A 16,316-nucleotide genomic window follows, 5' to 3' on the forward strand; every position below is an offset into this window, starting at 1 on the left:
AATATCGCACCAACCGAGACTCCCTGATTCCCATCCACGAGCTAATTCGTCAACTGGAGAGCCAAGGAGTGATCAGCAAGACCCATTCACCTTTTAATAGTCCCATATGGCCAGTGCGAAAGTCTAATGGTGAGTGGAGACTAACAGTGGACTATCGTGGCCTGAACGAAGTCACGCCACCACTGAGTGCTGCAGTGCCGGACATGCTAGAACTCCAGTACGAACTGGAATCAAAGGCAGCCAAGTGGTATGCCACAATTGATATTGCTAATGCATTTTTCTCCATCCCTCTAGCAGCAGAGTGCAGGCCACAGTTTGCTTTCACTTGGAGGGGAGTCCAATATACTTGGAATCGGCTGCCCCAGGGGTGGAAACATAGCCCTACCATTTGCCATGGTCTGATCCAGTCTGCGCTGGAGCAGGGGGAGGCTCCTGAACACCTGCAGTACATCGATGACATCATTGTGTGGGGTGACACTGCAGAGGAAGTTTTCGAGAAAGGGAAGAAAATAGTCCAAATCCTTCTGAAGGCCGGTTTTGCCATAAAACAAAATAAAGTTAAAGGACCTGCACGAGAGATCCAGTTTTTAGGAATAAAATGGCAAGATGGACGTCGTCAAATCCCAATGGATGTGATCAACAAAATAACAGCTATGTCTCCGCCAACTAGCAAGAAGGAAACACAAACTTTCCTAGGTGTCGTGGGGTTTTGGAGAATGCATATTCCAAATTACAGTCTGATTGTAAACCCGCTCTACCAAGTAACTCGTAAGAAGAATGCTTTTGAATGGGGCCCTGAGCAACGACAAGCCTTTGATCAAATTAAACAGGAAATAGTTCATGCAGTAGCCCTTGGGCCAGTCCGAACAGGACCAGATGTAAAGAATGTGCTCTACACTGCAGCCGGGGAGAATGGTCCCACCTGGAGCCTCTGGCAGAAAGAACCTGGGGAAACTCGAGGTCGACCCCTGGGGTTTTGGAGTCGGGGATACAGAGGATCTGAGGCCCGCTATACTCCAACCGAAAAGGAGATACTGGCAGCATATGAGGGAGTTCGATCTGCTTCGGAAGTGGTCGGTACTGAAGCGCAGCTCCTCCTGGCACCCCGACTGCCGGTACTGGGTTGGATGTTCAAAGGAAGGGTCCCCTCTACACATCATGCAACTGATGCTACATGGAGCAAGTGGGTTGCACTGATTACTCAGCGGGCTCGAATAGGAAACCCCAGTCGCCCAGGAATCCTGGAAGTGATTATGGACTGGCCAGAAGGCAAGTACTTTGGGATATCGTCAGAGGAGGAGGTGGTCCGTGCTGAAGAAGCCCCACTGTACAACAAGCTACCAGAAAATGAGAAGAAATATGCCCTGTTCACTGATGGGTCCTGTCGTATTGTGGGAAAGCATCGGAGATGGAAAGCTGCTGTATGGAGTCCTACATGACGAGTTGCAGAAGCTGCTGAGGGAGAAGGTGAATCGAGTCAGTTTGCAGAAGTGAAAGCCGTTCAGCTGGCCTTAGATATTGCTGAACGAGAAAAGTGGCCAGTTCTCTATCTCTATACTGATTCATGGATGGTAGCAAATGCCCTGTGGGGGTGGCTACAGCAATGGAAGCAGAACAACTGGGAACGCCGGGGCAAACCCATCTGGGCTGCTGCATTGTGGCAAGATATTGCTGCCCGGGTAGAGAACCTGGTTGTAAAGGTACGCCATGTAGATGCTCATGTGCCCAAGAATCGGGCTACTGAAGAACATCAAAACAACCAGCAGGTGGATCAGGCTGCTAAGATTGAAGTGGCTCAGGTGGACCTGGACTGGCAACATAGAGGTGAATTATTTATAGCCCGATGGGCCCATGACACCTCAGGCCATCAAGGTAGAGATGCAACATACAGATGGGCTCGTGACCGGGGGGTGGACCTGACCATGGACACTATAGCACAGGTTATTGATGATTGTGAAACATGTGCTGCAATTAAACAAGCCAAACGGTCAAAGCCTCTCTGGTATGGAGGACGATGGCTGAAATACAAATATGGAGAGGCCTGGCAGATTGATTACATCACACTCCCCCAAACCCGCAACGGCAGGCGCCACGTGCTTACAATGGTGGAAGCAACCACCGGATGGCTGGAAACATATCCTGTGCCCCATGCCACCGCCCGGAACACTATCCTGGGCCTTGAAAAGCAAGTCCTATGGCGACATGGCACCCCAGAAAGAATTGAGTCAGACAATGGGACTCATTTCCGAAACAACCTCATAGACACTTGGGCCAAAGAACATGGTATTGAGTGGGTGTATCACATCCCTTATCATGCACCAGCCTCCGGGAAAGTTGAACGATACAATGGACTGTTAAAGACTACACTGAAAGCAATGGGTGCTGGGACATTCAAAAATTGGGATACGCATTTGGCAAAGGCCACCTGGTTAGTCAATACTAGAGGATCTGCCAACCGAGCTGGACCTGCCCAATCAAACCTGTTACGCACTGTAGAAGGGGATAAAGTTCCTGTAGTGCACGTAAGAAACATGCTGGGTAAGACAGTCTGGGCTACTCCTGCCTCAGGAAAAGGCAAGCCCATTCGTGGGATTGCTTTTGCTCAGGGACCTGGATGCACTTGGTGGGTAATGCAAGAGAATGGGGAGGTCCGGTGTGTACCTCAAGGGGACCTAATACTGGGTGAGAATAGCCCATGAGTTGAATTGTAGTATGTTAATTATCATATAACACTGTATGTCATCGCTACCATGGTTGCTATATATCATAGATGAAAATGGTGATTAATTAGAAGGTATTGGAAAGAGTGTAACCTGAGCATGACATAAATGGTATGGAATAAGGGGTGGATATCTGTCCTGGTTTCAGGTAGGACAGAGTTAATTTTCCTCCTAGTAGCTGGCGGGGTGCTATGTTTTGGATTAGAATGAGAAGAGCGCTGATAACATGCTGATGTTTTAATTGTTGTAGAGCAGTGCTTACAGCAAGCCAAGGACTTTTCAGCCTCTCTCTGTCCTGCTAGCGAGCAGGCTAGGGATGCAGCAGGAGCTGGGAGGGGACAGACCCAGGACAGCTGACCCAAACTGGCCAAAGGGGTATTCCATACCATCTGACGTCATGCTGAACAATATATAGGGGTGGCTAGCCGGGGTGGAGGGGGGGGCCGGCTGCTCAGGGATAGGCTGGGCATCGGTCAACGGGTGGTGAGCAATTGCATTGTGCATCACTTATTTCGTACACATTATTACTATTAATACTATTATTATTATTATTGTTGTTGTTATTCTTTTCCCTGTCTTAATAAACTGTCTTTATCTCAACTCACAGACTTCACTTTCCCGTTTCTCTCCCCCATCCCGGAGAGGGAGGGGGGAGGGTGAGCGAACGGCTGTGTGGTGTTTGACTGCCAGCGGGGCTAAACCACAACACAGACTCAGCTCATGGGGTCACTGCCATTGCCCCAGGGCTGCAAAGAATCAGTCAGCAGACTCCTTTGCTGGGGCTGCTGCGTGCCCTGGGGTTGCAGAGTTCTCCTCTGCCTGCTCACACCAGATTGAGCACTTGAGCTCTGGTCAGTCCACCTCGGACAGGCTCATGCTCTGCAGGCTCCATTCACTGCTGTCTCCTGGGATCATGCTGCCCCTGGAGATGTCCGCGCATGCTCTGCACACACCACTCTTGCCCGCAGGTCCCATGTGTCTCTCCAACCCTCCCCTCTTCCCCTGCAGTAGTGGCACCTCACCACAGCAGGTTGGTGCATCTCCAGGCTCAGGGGTGTTTCCTCAGGGCCTGCCCCATGTGGGGAGTGGCGGGGAGGAAGGGAGTAAGGTCAGCTCCTGGGGCATGGTTGAGGACAGCCCAGCCATCCCACACCGCAGGCAGGCCCCTTCTCCCAGGCTGAGACACACATGCAAGATGGACACTTCTCCATCAGCTCAGATTTCCACAGGGTCCTTCAACCCTGCTCCAGTCCCAGGACCAGCCTTGTCCTCCTACTCCACCCACAGGCAGCTGCTAAAGCCCCAAGTGTCCTTGTTTCTCACAGCCTTCACACAAGTCTTTGTCCTGGCCCTCCCCACTGGCCAGCACTGCCTCTCAGCTGACACTCAGTGACCCTTCAGAAGGGTCTTTGGGCTTCCTCAATTGTCCTGGTGCTTATTAGCACCTTCCTGGCTCCTTCCAGAGCTCAGAGGGAGCCTTCTTGTCCAGCATGGGGCCCTGTACTGGCTCTGGCTGGGATGGAGTTACTCTGTGCAGAGCAGCCCCTTGTGGTGCTGTTTTTGATATGTGACCAGAGCAGTGCTGGTCACCCATAGCTGTGGTCACTGTTTCTGAGCAGTGCTTGCACAGCATGAAGGCCTTCTGTGGTTCGCAATTCGTGAGTTTACTTACTTTTGCTATTCTGTCCCCAGTTCTTCTAGAAGAAAAGAAAGCAGGTTGCTAATAGGTGTTTATTTGCTGGATGCGTTGGGTAAGGAGGTGTCCATGGTGCAAGGAAATGGAGGTCCTTGAAGCTGCAGGAGCCCTGGTGTCTTGCCTGGGAGATCCCCAGCACAGAGTGCCTGTGCCCTGCAGGGCCAGCCCCGCTCCCCAGGCCAGCACAAGAGGCCTGGCCAAGCCACAGAGCAGCCTTCTCCGAGCAGATGTCTGCACAAAGAGCTTTCTTTTTCTCTTTTACCCATCAGTGCATGCCCAGAAATGCTGCCTTGCTCTTCCCCAGGACTTTCCCTGCTCCCAGAGAGCCTTGCCCAGGGCAGCGTGTCTGTGCTGGCCTGGCCATCCGTTGTTTCTTCCTTGCCCATGTTCCCCACAGGGCTCCGAGCTGGCGGTGCTTCTCTGCAGAGCCAGGGGGCTGTGGTGCCCTGGGACCCCTGGGGTCTCCCCCCCTGCCCGTGCTGCTCAGGGTGGGCAGCAGACCCAACTCCATGGGGATCTCTGCTGCTGATCCCCTTTCCATCTGCCCTGGTGGCTCAGCAGCATAGGGCAGTGCTTGGCAGGGCCATGGAGTATCTCTAAGGGCACAAATGGCAGACAAGTGCTGCACCAGACCTGTCCCACGAGGCTCCAAAGAGCCTCAATTACTCTGCAGTCTTATGGGCCTTTGCCTGCTGGCTCTTCACCACCTCTCCAGGCATACGAAAGTCCTCCTTAGCCCAAGAACTCCTCAAATTCACCTTTTCCTTTACAAGGCATTTATTTGGATGGTCACTCATTTTATGTTGTTCCTGGAGATCCCCTTACATCTCCTGACAGCTCCAGATTCCTCTCCAGGCTGGCTTTGGCCATCAGCCCCACTGCAGGGGGTGCAGTCCCATGCAAATCAGTTGAAGACCAGTTGTTGTCTGCTTGGGCAGGTGCCACTATAAAGGGAGCCCTTGGTCAAGTCCTTGGTCTCTCACAGACCCCCCCTGGGAGATTCAGTGTGTGTCCTTCACTCCATGAAGAAGCCCAGAAAACAGAAGAACAGGGAGCAACCCTTTGGCTGTATTCCTGGAAGCAGCTTTCGAAGAAGTGTCCAGGCTTCTGAGTTTGCCCTTAGCAGCCCTGTTTGTTTCTGTGGTGCTAGCAGGGAGGCCAGCTGTGACCCAGGGCTGCACATTGCCTGCTGCTGCCTGCAGGGACAGGGATGCCACTGCAGAGACAACAGTACATCAGATCTAAGGTTTTACCCAAATACAAGAGCACAAGAGAACAAAATGAAAGGCAAAAGAGAGCAGCAGTGAAAAGGCCACGTCCTGCTGCTGGCCATGGCCATGGCTCCAGGGAAACAGCAGCCCCGACCTGAAGGCAGCAGAGAGGCAGAGCCCAGCGGGCAGTGAGGGGCAGCCCCAAGGGCCACCAGGGCTGCTCCTCCATGTGGCAGCTGGGCTCTTGGCCCTGAGCCCTTCTTGTGTGCTGGGGCTGCTCCCCCAGCTCCAGAGGAGACGAGAAGAGATGGCAGCTACGACTAATGAATTTCTGCTGTATTAGTTTATCTGCACAAAAGAGACTGGTTCTATAGGTACATGAATTAATTAGATCAGAATAAATAAATAATTAACAGGCAGGAGTTTAAGAATAACATTCAGTAAAAACATCAAATATATAGGATATAATAAGAAAGAAAAATAATTACAACGAATTCTCCCTAAAGTTTTTTCAGATGACTTGGGAGACCTGTTATGATATGGGGCCCACTATTAATGCTGAAAAGTAGGTACCAAATACTTTCCTTAAGGCAGCCTTGATGTCCTTGTTCCTAATGCTGTAGATGAGAGGGTTCACTGCTGGAGGCACCACTGAGTACAGAAATGACACCACCAGGTCCAGGGATGGCAAAAACATGGAGAGGGGCTTCAGGTAGGCAAACATGGCAGTGCTGACAAACAGGGAGACAACGGCCAGGTGAGGGAGGCACGTGGAAAAGGCTTTGTGCCGGCCCTGCTCAGAGGGCATCCTCAGCACGGCTCTGAAAATCTGCACATAAGAAACCAGAATAAAAACAAAACAACCAAATAATAAAGAAATACTAAACACAAGTGCCCCAGCTTCCCTGAGGTAGGCATCTGAGCAGGAGAGCTTGAGGATCTGGGGGATTTCACAGAAGAACTGGTCCACGGCATTGCCTTGGCAGAGGGGCAGGGAAAATGTATTGGTCGTGTGCAGGACAGCATCGAGAAAGCCACTGCCCCAAGCAGCTGCTGCCATCTTGGCACAAGCTCTGGTTCCCAGGAGGCTCCCGTAGTGCAGGGGCTTGCAGATGGCAATGTAGCGGTCATAGGCCATGACAGTGAGGAGGCAATACTCTGCTCCAAACAAGAAAGCTAAAAAGAGGACTTGTGCAGCACATCCTTGATATGAGATGGTCCTGGTGTCCCAGAGGGCATTGGCCATGGCTTTGGGCAGAGTGGTAGAGATGCAGCCCAGGTCGAGGAGGGCGAGGTTGAGGAGGAAGAAGTACATGGGGGTGTGGAGGCGGTGGTCGCAGGCTACGGCGGTGAGGATGAGGCCGTTGCCCAGGAGGGCAGCCAGGTAGATGCCCAGGAAGAGCCCGAAGTGCAGGAGCTGCAGCTCCCGCGTGTCTGTGAATGCCAGCAGAAGGAACTCGCTCACAGAGCTGCTGTTGGGCATTTGCTGCTTCTGGGCATGGGGTCCTGCCCAAGGATGAAAAAGGCAGAAAGATAGTACAGAATTATGTGATAACTAATTCAATTTTGGCCTCTCAAGCAGATATTGGTCAGGTCCCTTTCATTGGTTATGACAGACGCTTCCTGAGAGTGTCTCTGGAAGCAGGGAACTGTAGTAGTTGTGGTCAATGTAGTAGTCAGTCCTCACCTATAACAATAAGGAAAGGGGAGCGTGGTAATCCCTGATTAATTTCACTCCTGATATCAGGTGATTATCCACATTGCTGTTCCAAATTCACCCAACTGCATAGCAGGGCTGTGAGAATTTCTTTTTTGTATATTTTCATTCCTGCTCTACTCCAAGTGAAACCTTGTGGATCCTCAGAGACAAAGCAACTGTCCCTTTAACACAGAGTTTCCTCCAGAAGGGACAGCCAGTCTCTTCTGCTGGCATGTCTATGAGTTGCAGGATAATTGTACTCACTTGTTTACCTGAGAAGAACCAGGACACTGCTGAATCCAGGCTCAAAGTGCACATCCCCAGACCCCACAACCTTTCCCTGTACTCCCCTACCATCCAAGCACACCAAGGCCTCACTCCAAGTGCATGTGAAACCCCCAACCCCAGCCAGCCTGCAAACAAGAACAGCAGCAGCACGGCCAGGTGGAGAAGCCAGGAGGAATGCCAGCGTGCTGCTGCCAGGGGAGGCAAGGCCAGGGAGGGACAGACGGACACTCAGCAGACCCTCCTGTGCTGCAGCTCTGCATGCAGAGGAGGCAGCTCCTGCTGGGGACAGCAGGGGCTTGAGGGCAGAGGCTGTGCTGGTGGGAGAGGAGAGCAGGGGGTGTCCCAGGGAAGGCTCCTGCCCTGCAGGGGATGGCAGGGAGGTGCCTGAGCTCTCCCTCGCACAGCACTTCTGGCAGCAGCTCCCTCTCACCACCTGTCCTGCCCATGTCCCTGCTGCCTGCCCGTGTCCAGGAGCTGGTTCAGGGAGCTGGTTCTGTGTCCCCACGTCTCCTCCCTGTCCATGGCCAGCAGACCCCATCCCACAAGCTGTGTGCTCAGACTCACTCAGATTCCCCTCCGCTGCAAGAATCTGAAAGCACAGAATCCAAAAAAAGCCTTCCCCTTCAGATTAATGAAGCCTCAGTCTTCCCCTGGAAATACCCTTTTATAAATGCCATTGTCTACAGCATCTTCTACTCCACATTAAATGTAGAGTAAAAGTCATCCTGACAGATGCTATCAGCCATCGGATGTGCCAGATGTAGAAGATCCCTTTGGCAACTGCACCTGCATTGCCTGCTGCCAGAGACTCACAGTGTCAAGAGTCTGCAGATCTGTCCTGCCACAGGCTGCCCTCTGTTGTTGCGCTCCTCACTGCCTCCAACCCCTCTCTCCTTCTCTCCTCTCCCTGTGCCACCTGCGGTCAGAGCCCCCAGCCCTGCTGCGCTGTGCAGAGGAGCTGCTCCTGGGCAGAGCTGTCTCTCTGCAGTGCTGCCCGCTTGCCAGGAGCCCCCCTTGGGCCCAGGAGCCTGGCCCAGCTCAGCAGCACAGCACCCAACCATGGCATCGCTTGCTCTGTGCCATTGGGCTCCCTTGAGGTGTCCCCAAGGCCTCAGGGCTGACAGCTCCTGAAGGCAGCAGGGTCTCTCCTGAGGTGTGGTGTTTGAAGCAGACCAAATTCATCACCGACTGCCCTTCTCTGAACACAGGAGAGACGCATTTTAGAAGTGTGATTTGTGCTATTAGACTGTGGTTGTCAAACATCTTGTGCTTTAACCTGGCGGGCAGCTCAGCACCACGCAGATGTTAGCTCACACCAACCCCCCCCAAATGCTTATGTGTTGAGATAAGGGCAATTTAAAGGACTGAAAAGGAAGAGAAATAATTATAGTAGTAATTATTATTATTATTATTATTATTGTTACGTACAAAGCAAGTTATGCACAGTGCAATTGCTCATTACTGACTGATGTCCAGCCTGTCCCCAGGCTGGTAGAACATTGTGGTAACCATCTGCACCTGCTCTTCTTTGACCTTCAGCAACTCCGCAAATGGAAGGGTCCTCCCAGAGACTGGGCAAAGTAGATAACTCTTTAATATCCTCAGTCTCCAAGGCAGCTATCCCAAAACCCCACCTGTACCCTTTTGGATCTTTGAAGTAGCCTCTCTTGGGGAAGTCTATGTCAAGATATCATAGATCAACATTCTTCTCCCTCCTTTCTTTTCTGGGAAGTAGTTCTTTTCCATTCTAAGGAGCCCGATTTTCACATCCATTGTTTTCTCCTGCATATAGAGGCAACGGATACTGGCACAGGTTGGTGCTCTGGCCTAGCACGACCAGACCTGGGGGATATGTCAGAGGCGTTGGAGTAGCTGCAGGGCCTGTCACAGGGGTTGGACTGGCACTGACTGAGGCTCAGTAAGCACAGACCAAGTCCCAGCACGTTGCAGTGATTTGTGTCCCTTTGGAATTGCCAAGGTGATAACACCTCCTTTTCAAGCATTTCTACAGATTTTAAGGATTCTGCATGTGCTCAGGGGTGAAGTTCCAAAGCACTGGAGGTGCCCACCGCTCTAGGTGCCTGCCCATATTCTCCCATGTTCCCTGCCACTCCTAACTCTTCTGCCTTGGGGCAGGTCTCTGGAGGGCATTCTTAAATGGTTGTTTATTGTTAAACAAAAGTTGAAATACATTCAGGGGACATAACAATAGGACCATCCCATGGATATTCAAAGCTTTGTAGAGCTATTGTAATTAGCCTGGAGGAGAAGGGGGAGGTGAAGGAGAAAGGGAGAGTGAATAAGTGGAGAAGTGTCCCTCCCTTTTCTCCCCCTAGATTGGCTCCCTAAAGCAAAAAGATCAAGGGTGTAATTCTTAACAGTTTCTGAGTGATGGTTCCTGAGGTATGGAGGTGATGGCAATGCTCAGTACAAATAACAGATTTGTCACATGACCAGTAGTTTTATAGAATCATAAGCTAGTGTTACACAACATAGCAAAATAACTTTAAAAAAGCCACAGAAATGATAAACAGCACAACAGGAACACATGCAGTAAGTAATGTGCTATACAACACATTTCTGAAAACAAGCACAACAGACCTGAGATCCAAAACGCTGACATTGTGATCAGCAACTATTAAACTGGTCTAATGCTTATAACAATTTAATTTTAGCACTCTGTGGTAAGATCTGTCATTATCTCAACCCTTCATGCCCCACACTGGGTGCCAAAAAGACTGCTGTGGTTTAACGCGCCAATTCAAGTACATGGAATTATTCGAACGAGTCCAGAGGAGGGCGACAAAGATGGTCAAGGCGCTGGAGCATGTCTGCTATGAAGGCATGCTGAGAGAACTGGTACTATTCAGCCTGGAGAAAACAACGCACCGGAGAAACCTTAGAGCAACCTTACAGTACTTAAAGAAGACCTACAGGAAAGCTGGGGAGACAGTCTTTGTCAGGGAGTGTAGTGATAGGACAAGGAGTAATGACTTTAAACTAAAAGAGGGTAGGTTTAAATTAGATATACGGAAGAAGTTCTTTACTCTGAGGATCGTGAGGCACTGGAACAGGTTGCCTGGAAAATCTGTGAATGTCCCATCCCTGGAAGTGTTCAAGGACAGATTGGAACGAGTTTTGAGCAACCAGGTCTAGTAGGAGGTGTCCCTGCGCATGGCTGGGTGGTTGGAATAAGATGATCTTTAGGGTCTCTTCCAACCCAAACCATTCTACAATTATATGATCCCATATTTCTATTCTATTGAGTGTCTGAGCCTCTTGCTGCCATCGGCGGGAGGCAGGGGGACTGCTTGCGTGAGGTGCGAGCAGGTGGACGACCTGGTCCGCATGGTGGCGGAACTCAAGGAGGAGGTGCAGAGGTTGAGGGATATCAGGGAGTGCGAGCGGGAGATAGACTGGTGGAGTGACTCCCTGCAGGACCGGAGGGAGAGGGACCAGGGTGAGATGCCCCAAAGGGGGGTGGACCCCCTGCCCTGTTGCCATTGGGCAGAGGGAGGGGACCTCCGAGTTGAGGAGGAATGGAGACAGGTCCCTTCTCGACCTCGCAGGAGATGCCCTCCCCTTCCGGCGCTACCTTCCCAGGTGCCCTTGAACAATAGGTTTGAGGCCCTGGAGCTTGAGAGACCGGTGGGTGAGGATGAGGTAGGAAGCCTACCCAGGAGGATGCCTGAGGTGAGGAAGTTGGCTCCACGCCTCATGGAGGCAAGGGTGATTGTTGTGGGCGACTCCCTCCTCAGGGGAACGGAGGGCCCTATTTGTCGGCCTGACCCCACGCATAGGGAAGTCTGCTGCCTCCCTGCGGCCAGGGTCAGAGACGTTACCAGGAAGCTTCCAAACCTGGTTCGCCCCTCTGACTATTACCCGCTTTTGATAGTCCAGGCTGGCAGTGATGATCTTGAAAAGAGAAGCCTGAAGGCTATCAAACAGGACTATAGGGGGCTGGGACGATTGGTGGAGGGAGCGGGAGTGCAGGTGGTGTTTTCGTCTATCCCTACGGGGGAAGGGAGAGGCACGGAGAGGACATGGAAAGCTCACGTGGTTAATAGGTGGCTCAGAGGCTGGTGCCAGCACAGAAATTTTGGTTTTTTTCACCATGGGGAGCTTTACTCGGCACCTGGCCTGATGGCCCCAGACGGGTCCCTATCTCCAAGGGGAAAACGGATCCTAGGCCAGGAGCTGGCGGGGCTCATAGAGAGAGCTTTAAACTAGGCAAGAAGGGGGACGGGGCTCAAAGAAGGCTTGTTGGAGCCGTGCCAGGGGAAACAATGGCTAGGCTGGGGAAGAAGGCGATGGCCCAGCTGAAGTGCATCTACACTAATGCACGCAGCATGGGTAACAAACAGGAGGAGCTGGAAGCCATTGTGCAGCAGGAGGGCTACGACTTGGTTGCCATCACGGAGACGTGGTGGGACCGCTCCCACGACTGGAGTGCTGCAATGCCTGGCTATCGGCTCTTCAGGAGGGACAGGCAGCACAGAAGGGGTGGTGGCGTGGCTCTCTACATTAGAGAATCTTTTGATGTTGTGGAACTCCAGGCTGGGAATGATGAGGTTGAATCCCTGTGGGTTAGGATCCGCGGGAAGGCCGGCAAGGCTAGCGTCCTGGTGGGGGTCTGTTATAGACCGCCGAACCAGGATGAGGAGACGGATGAGGAGTTTTATAGGCAACTGACAGAAGTTGCAAAATCGTCGGCGCTTGTCCTCGTGGGGGACTTCAACTTCCCGGATATATCCTGGAAACACAACACGGCACAGAGAAAGCAGTCTAGGAGGTTTCTGGAGAGTGTGGGAGATAGCTTCCTGATGCAGCTGGTCAGTGAACCTACCAGGGGTGGTGCCCCGCTAGACCTTCTCTTCACAAACAGAGAAGGACTGGTGGGAGATGTGGTGGTCGGAAACCATCTTGGACAGAGTGACCACGAAATGGTAGAGTTCTCTATTGTTGGCGAGGCCAGGAAGGGGACCAGTAAAACTGCTGTATTGGACTTCTGGAGGGCTGACTTTGAGCTGCTCAGGACGCTGGTTGGCCGGGTCCCTTGGGAGGCGGTTCTGAAGGGCAGAGGAGTCCAGGAAGGCTGGGCGCTCCTCAAGAAGGAAATCTTAACGGCACAGGAGCGGTCCGTCCCCACGTGCCCAAAGACGAGCCGGCGTGGAAGAAGACCGGCCTGGCTCAACAGAGAGTTGCGGCTTATGCTTAGCAGGAAAAAGAGGGTTTATAATCTTTGGAAAAAAGGGCAGGCCACTGAGGAGGACTACAAGGATGTAGCGAGGCTGTGCAGGGAGAAAATTAGAAAGGCCAAAGCTCATCTGGAGCTCAACCTGGCTACTGCCATTAAAGACAACAAAAAATCCTTTTACAAATATATCAATGCGAAACGGAGGACTAAGGAGAATCTCCATCCTTTACTGGATGCGAGGGGAAACCTGGTTACTAAGGATGAGGAAAAGGCTGAGGTGCTTAATGCCGCCTTTGCCTCAGTCTTTAGCGGCAATACCGGTTGTTCTCTGGACACCCAGTGCCCTGAGCTGGCGGAAGGGGATGGGGAGCAGGATGTGGCCTTCGCTATTCATGAGGAAATGGTTGGCGACCTGCTAAGGAGCTTGGATGTGCGCAAGTCGATGGGGCCCGATGGGATGCACCCGAGGGTACTGAAAGAACTGGCAGAGGAGCTGGCCGAGCCGCTTTCCATCATTTATCGGCAGTCCTGGCTATCGGGGGAGGTCCCAGTTGACTGGCGGCTAGCCAATGTGACACCCATCTATAAGAAGGGCCGGAGGGCAGACCCGGGGAACTATAGGCCTGTCAGTTTGACCTCAGTGCCAGGAAAGCTCATGGAGCAGATTATCTTGAGGGTCATCACGCGGCACTTGCAGGGCAAGCAGGCGATCAGGCCCAGTCAGCATGGGTTTACGAAAGGCAGGTCCTGCTTGACGAACCTGATCTCCTTCTATGACAAAGTGACGCGCTTGGTGGATGAGGGAAGGGCTGTGGATGTGGTTTACCTTGACCTCAGTAAGGCTTTTGACACCGTTCCCCACAACATTCTCCTCAAGAAACTGGCTGCACGGGGCTTGGACTGGCGTACGCTTCGCTGGGTTAGAAACTGGCTGGATAGCCGGGCCCAGAGAGTTGTGGTGAATGGAGTCAAATCTGGTTGGAGGCTGGTCACAAGTGGTGTCCCCCAGGGCTCGGTACTGGGGCCGGTCCTCTTTAATATCTTTATCGATGATCTGGATGAGGGCGTCCAGTGCACCCTCAGTAAGTTTGCAGATGACACCAAGCTAAGTGCGTGTGTCGATCTGCTCGAGGGCAGGAAGGCTCTGCAGGAGGATCTGGATAGGCTGGAGCGATGGGCTGAGATCAACTGTATGAAGTTCAACAAGGCCAAGTGCCGGGTCCTGCACCTGGGGCGCAACAACCCCAAGCAGAGTTACAGGCTGGGAGATGAGTGGTTGGAAAGCTGCCTGGCCGAGAAGGACCTGGGAGTATTGGTTGATAGTCGGCTGAATATGAGCCAGCAGTGTGCTCAGGTGGCCAAGAAGGCCAACAGCATCCTGGCCTGTATAAGAAGCAGTGTGGCCAGCAGGTCTAGGGAAGTGATTGTGCCCCTGTACTCGGCTCTGGTGAGGCCGCACCTCGAGTACTGTGTTCAGTTTTGGGCCCCTCGCTACAGGAAGGACATGGACGTGCTCGAGCGAGTCCAGAGAAGGGCGACCAAGCTGGTGAGGGGTCTGGAGAACAAGTCTTACGAGGAGCGGCTGAGGGAGCTGGGCTTGTTCAGCCTGGAGAAGAGGAGGCTCAGGGGAGACCTTATCGCTCTCTACAGTTACCTTAAAGGAGGCTGTAGTGAGGTGGGGGTTGGTCTGTTCTCCCACGTGCCTGGTGACAGGACGAGGGGGAATGGGCGAAAGTTGCGACAGGGGAGTTTTAGGTTGGATGTTAGGAAGTACTTCTTTACTGAAAGGGTTGTTAGGCATTGGAACAGGCTGCCCAGGGAGGTGGTGGAGTCACCATCCCTGGAGGTCTTTAAAAGACGTTTAGATGTAGAGCTTAGCGATATGGTTTAGTGGAGTGCTTAGTGTTAGGTCGGAGGTTGGACTCGATGATCTTGAGGTCTCTTCCAACCTAGAAATCTGTGTCTGTGTCTGTGTCTGTGTCTATTATTATCTATGACACTGTTTCCCTTGTCTGTGTGAAGCCCATAAAGGTTCTCCTCAGAGATTTTAACCAAGCCCTTTCCCAAACCTTCATCATCCTCCTGGTTGATCCTCAGGTTGCTTAGAGGTGGTGTGGGAAGGGTGAGAGAGGTGCTGGTGGAGCTGCAGACGCTGTCATAAGACCTATCTCAAAGATCTTGGAAAGGATAAATTGACCAAAGCTGTTCTTCAGCACTTAGAAAAGGCAGATGTCAAACGCATCTTCTACTAGAAGGGTGAGCAGAAGGATTATTAAGCCTAACCAAGGAGTAAAACGCCAGCCTTAACCCTAGCCCTCAACCAAGAACTAAACAAAACTCTAACCTACAAAGCTTGCTCTTGCCCTATACCTTGAGCAGGCATCTTGAGCAGAACACCGATCCCTCCCTTAAAGCCCTTACCATTCCCTTAAACCTAGAAGGTGACCTCTAATCCCTAATCTTTGTCCTGAACACCTAACCCCCAAAGCCCTCCACCATGCACACAGCACATCTCAGCTTCAACCCCGCTCCTACCCCTAACTTCAGCTGCTTGTCCCCTTGGGGCAGGGCAGGGACTGTGAGTCCTGCAGCAATCGCACCGCATTGGAAGAGGCATGTGAGGTGAAAGGTATGTGATCAGATCAAAGGCCACAAGGAGAAGCTGGATGGGAATGCTGTGATGAGGTCAGGTGTGCCTCGGGATCTGCTGGGCTTGCAGGAGGCACGTGGCTGTGAAGGAGTCTGGGAGGTCACTTCTCTCTCTGGAGCTGACAGACCAGCAGGAAGAATGTGGCACAGATAGGGACCGTAAAGGCCAGAAGCATGCACAAGACATTGAAGATGATGGTGAGGCACCTTCTGTTCTGGTCAGGTGATAGACCACAGGAAGGCTGATGGGATGGGAGTCATGCTTGAGGTATATTTTGTGAGATCAACGAATCATAGAATGGCTCCTGTTGGAAGGGACCTTAAAGATCATCTAGTTCCAACTCCCCGGCCGTAAGCAGGAATGCCCCCCATGAGATCAGGTTGTCCAGGGGGCCTCATCTAACCTGCTCCAGGGATGGGGCACCTCTCAGGTCTCTCAGCAACCTGTTCCAGTGCCTCACCACCCTCTGAGTGAAGAATTTCCTCCTAACCTCTAATGTAAATCTCCCCTCTTTTAGCTTAAAACCATTCCCCCTTGTCCTGTCATTATCTAATTAAGCAAAGAGTCACTCTCCATCTTTTTTATAAGCCCCCTTTAAGTACTGAAAGGCCACAAGGAGGTCACCCAGGAGCCTTCTCTTCTCCAGGCTAAACATCCCCAGCTCTCTCAGCCTTTCTTCATAGAAGAGGTGCTCCAGCCCCTTGATCATCTCCTTGGCCCTCCTCTGGACCCATTCTAACAACATGCTTTTTTAGTGGAAGCCCCAGACCTGGACGCAGGACTCCAAGTGGGGCCTCACAAGGGCAGAGCAGAGGGGGACAATCACCTGCCTCCACCTGCTGGCCACTCCTCTCT

At 52.2% G+C, this 16,316-nt stretch overlaps 1 protein-coding gene across 1 annotated transcript; it reads right to left on the bottom strand.

The window, feature by feature from the left end:
• Nucleotides 1-6,159: 6,159 nt before the first annotated feature.
• On the bottom strand, nucleotides 6,160-7,110 carry LOC121063077 (olfactory receptor 14C36-like). The gene has a single exon (XM_040543411.1). It carries the CDS (start codon nucleotides 7,108-7,110, stop codon nucleotides 6,160-6,162), a length of 951 nt encoding a protein of 316 aa, XP_040399345.1.
• Nucleotides 7,111-16,316: the final 9,206 nt, after the last annotated feature.

Source organism: Cygnus olor, unplaced genomic scaffold (assembly GCF_009769625.2).
Source record: "Cygnus olor isolate bCygOlo1 unplaced genomic scaffold, bCygOlo1.pri.v2 S101, whole genome shotgun sequence".
NCBI classification, from domain to species: Eukaryota; Metazoa; Chordata; class Aves; order Anseriformes; family Anatidae; genus Cygnus; species Cygnus olor.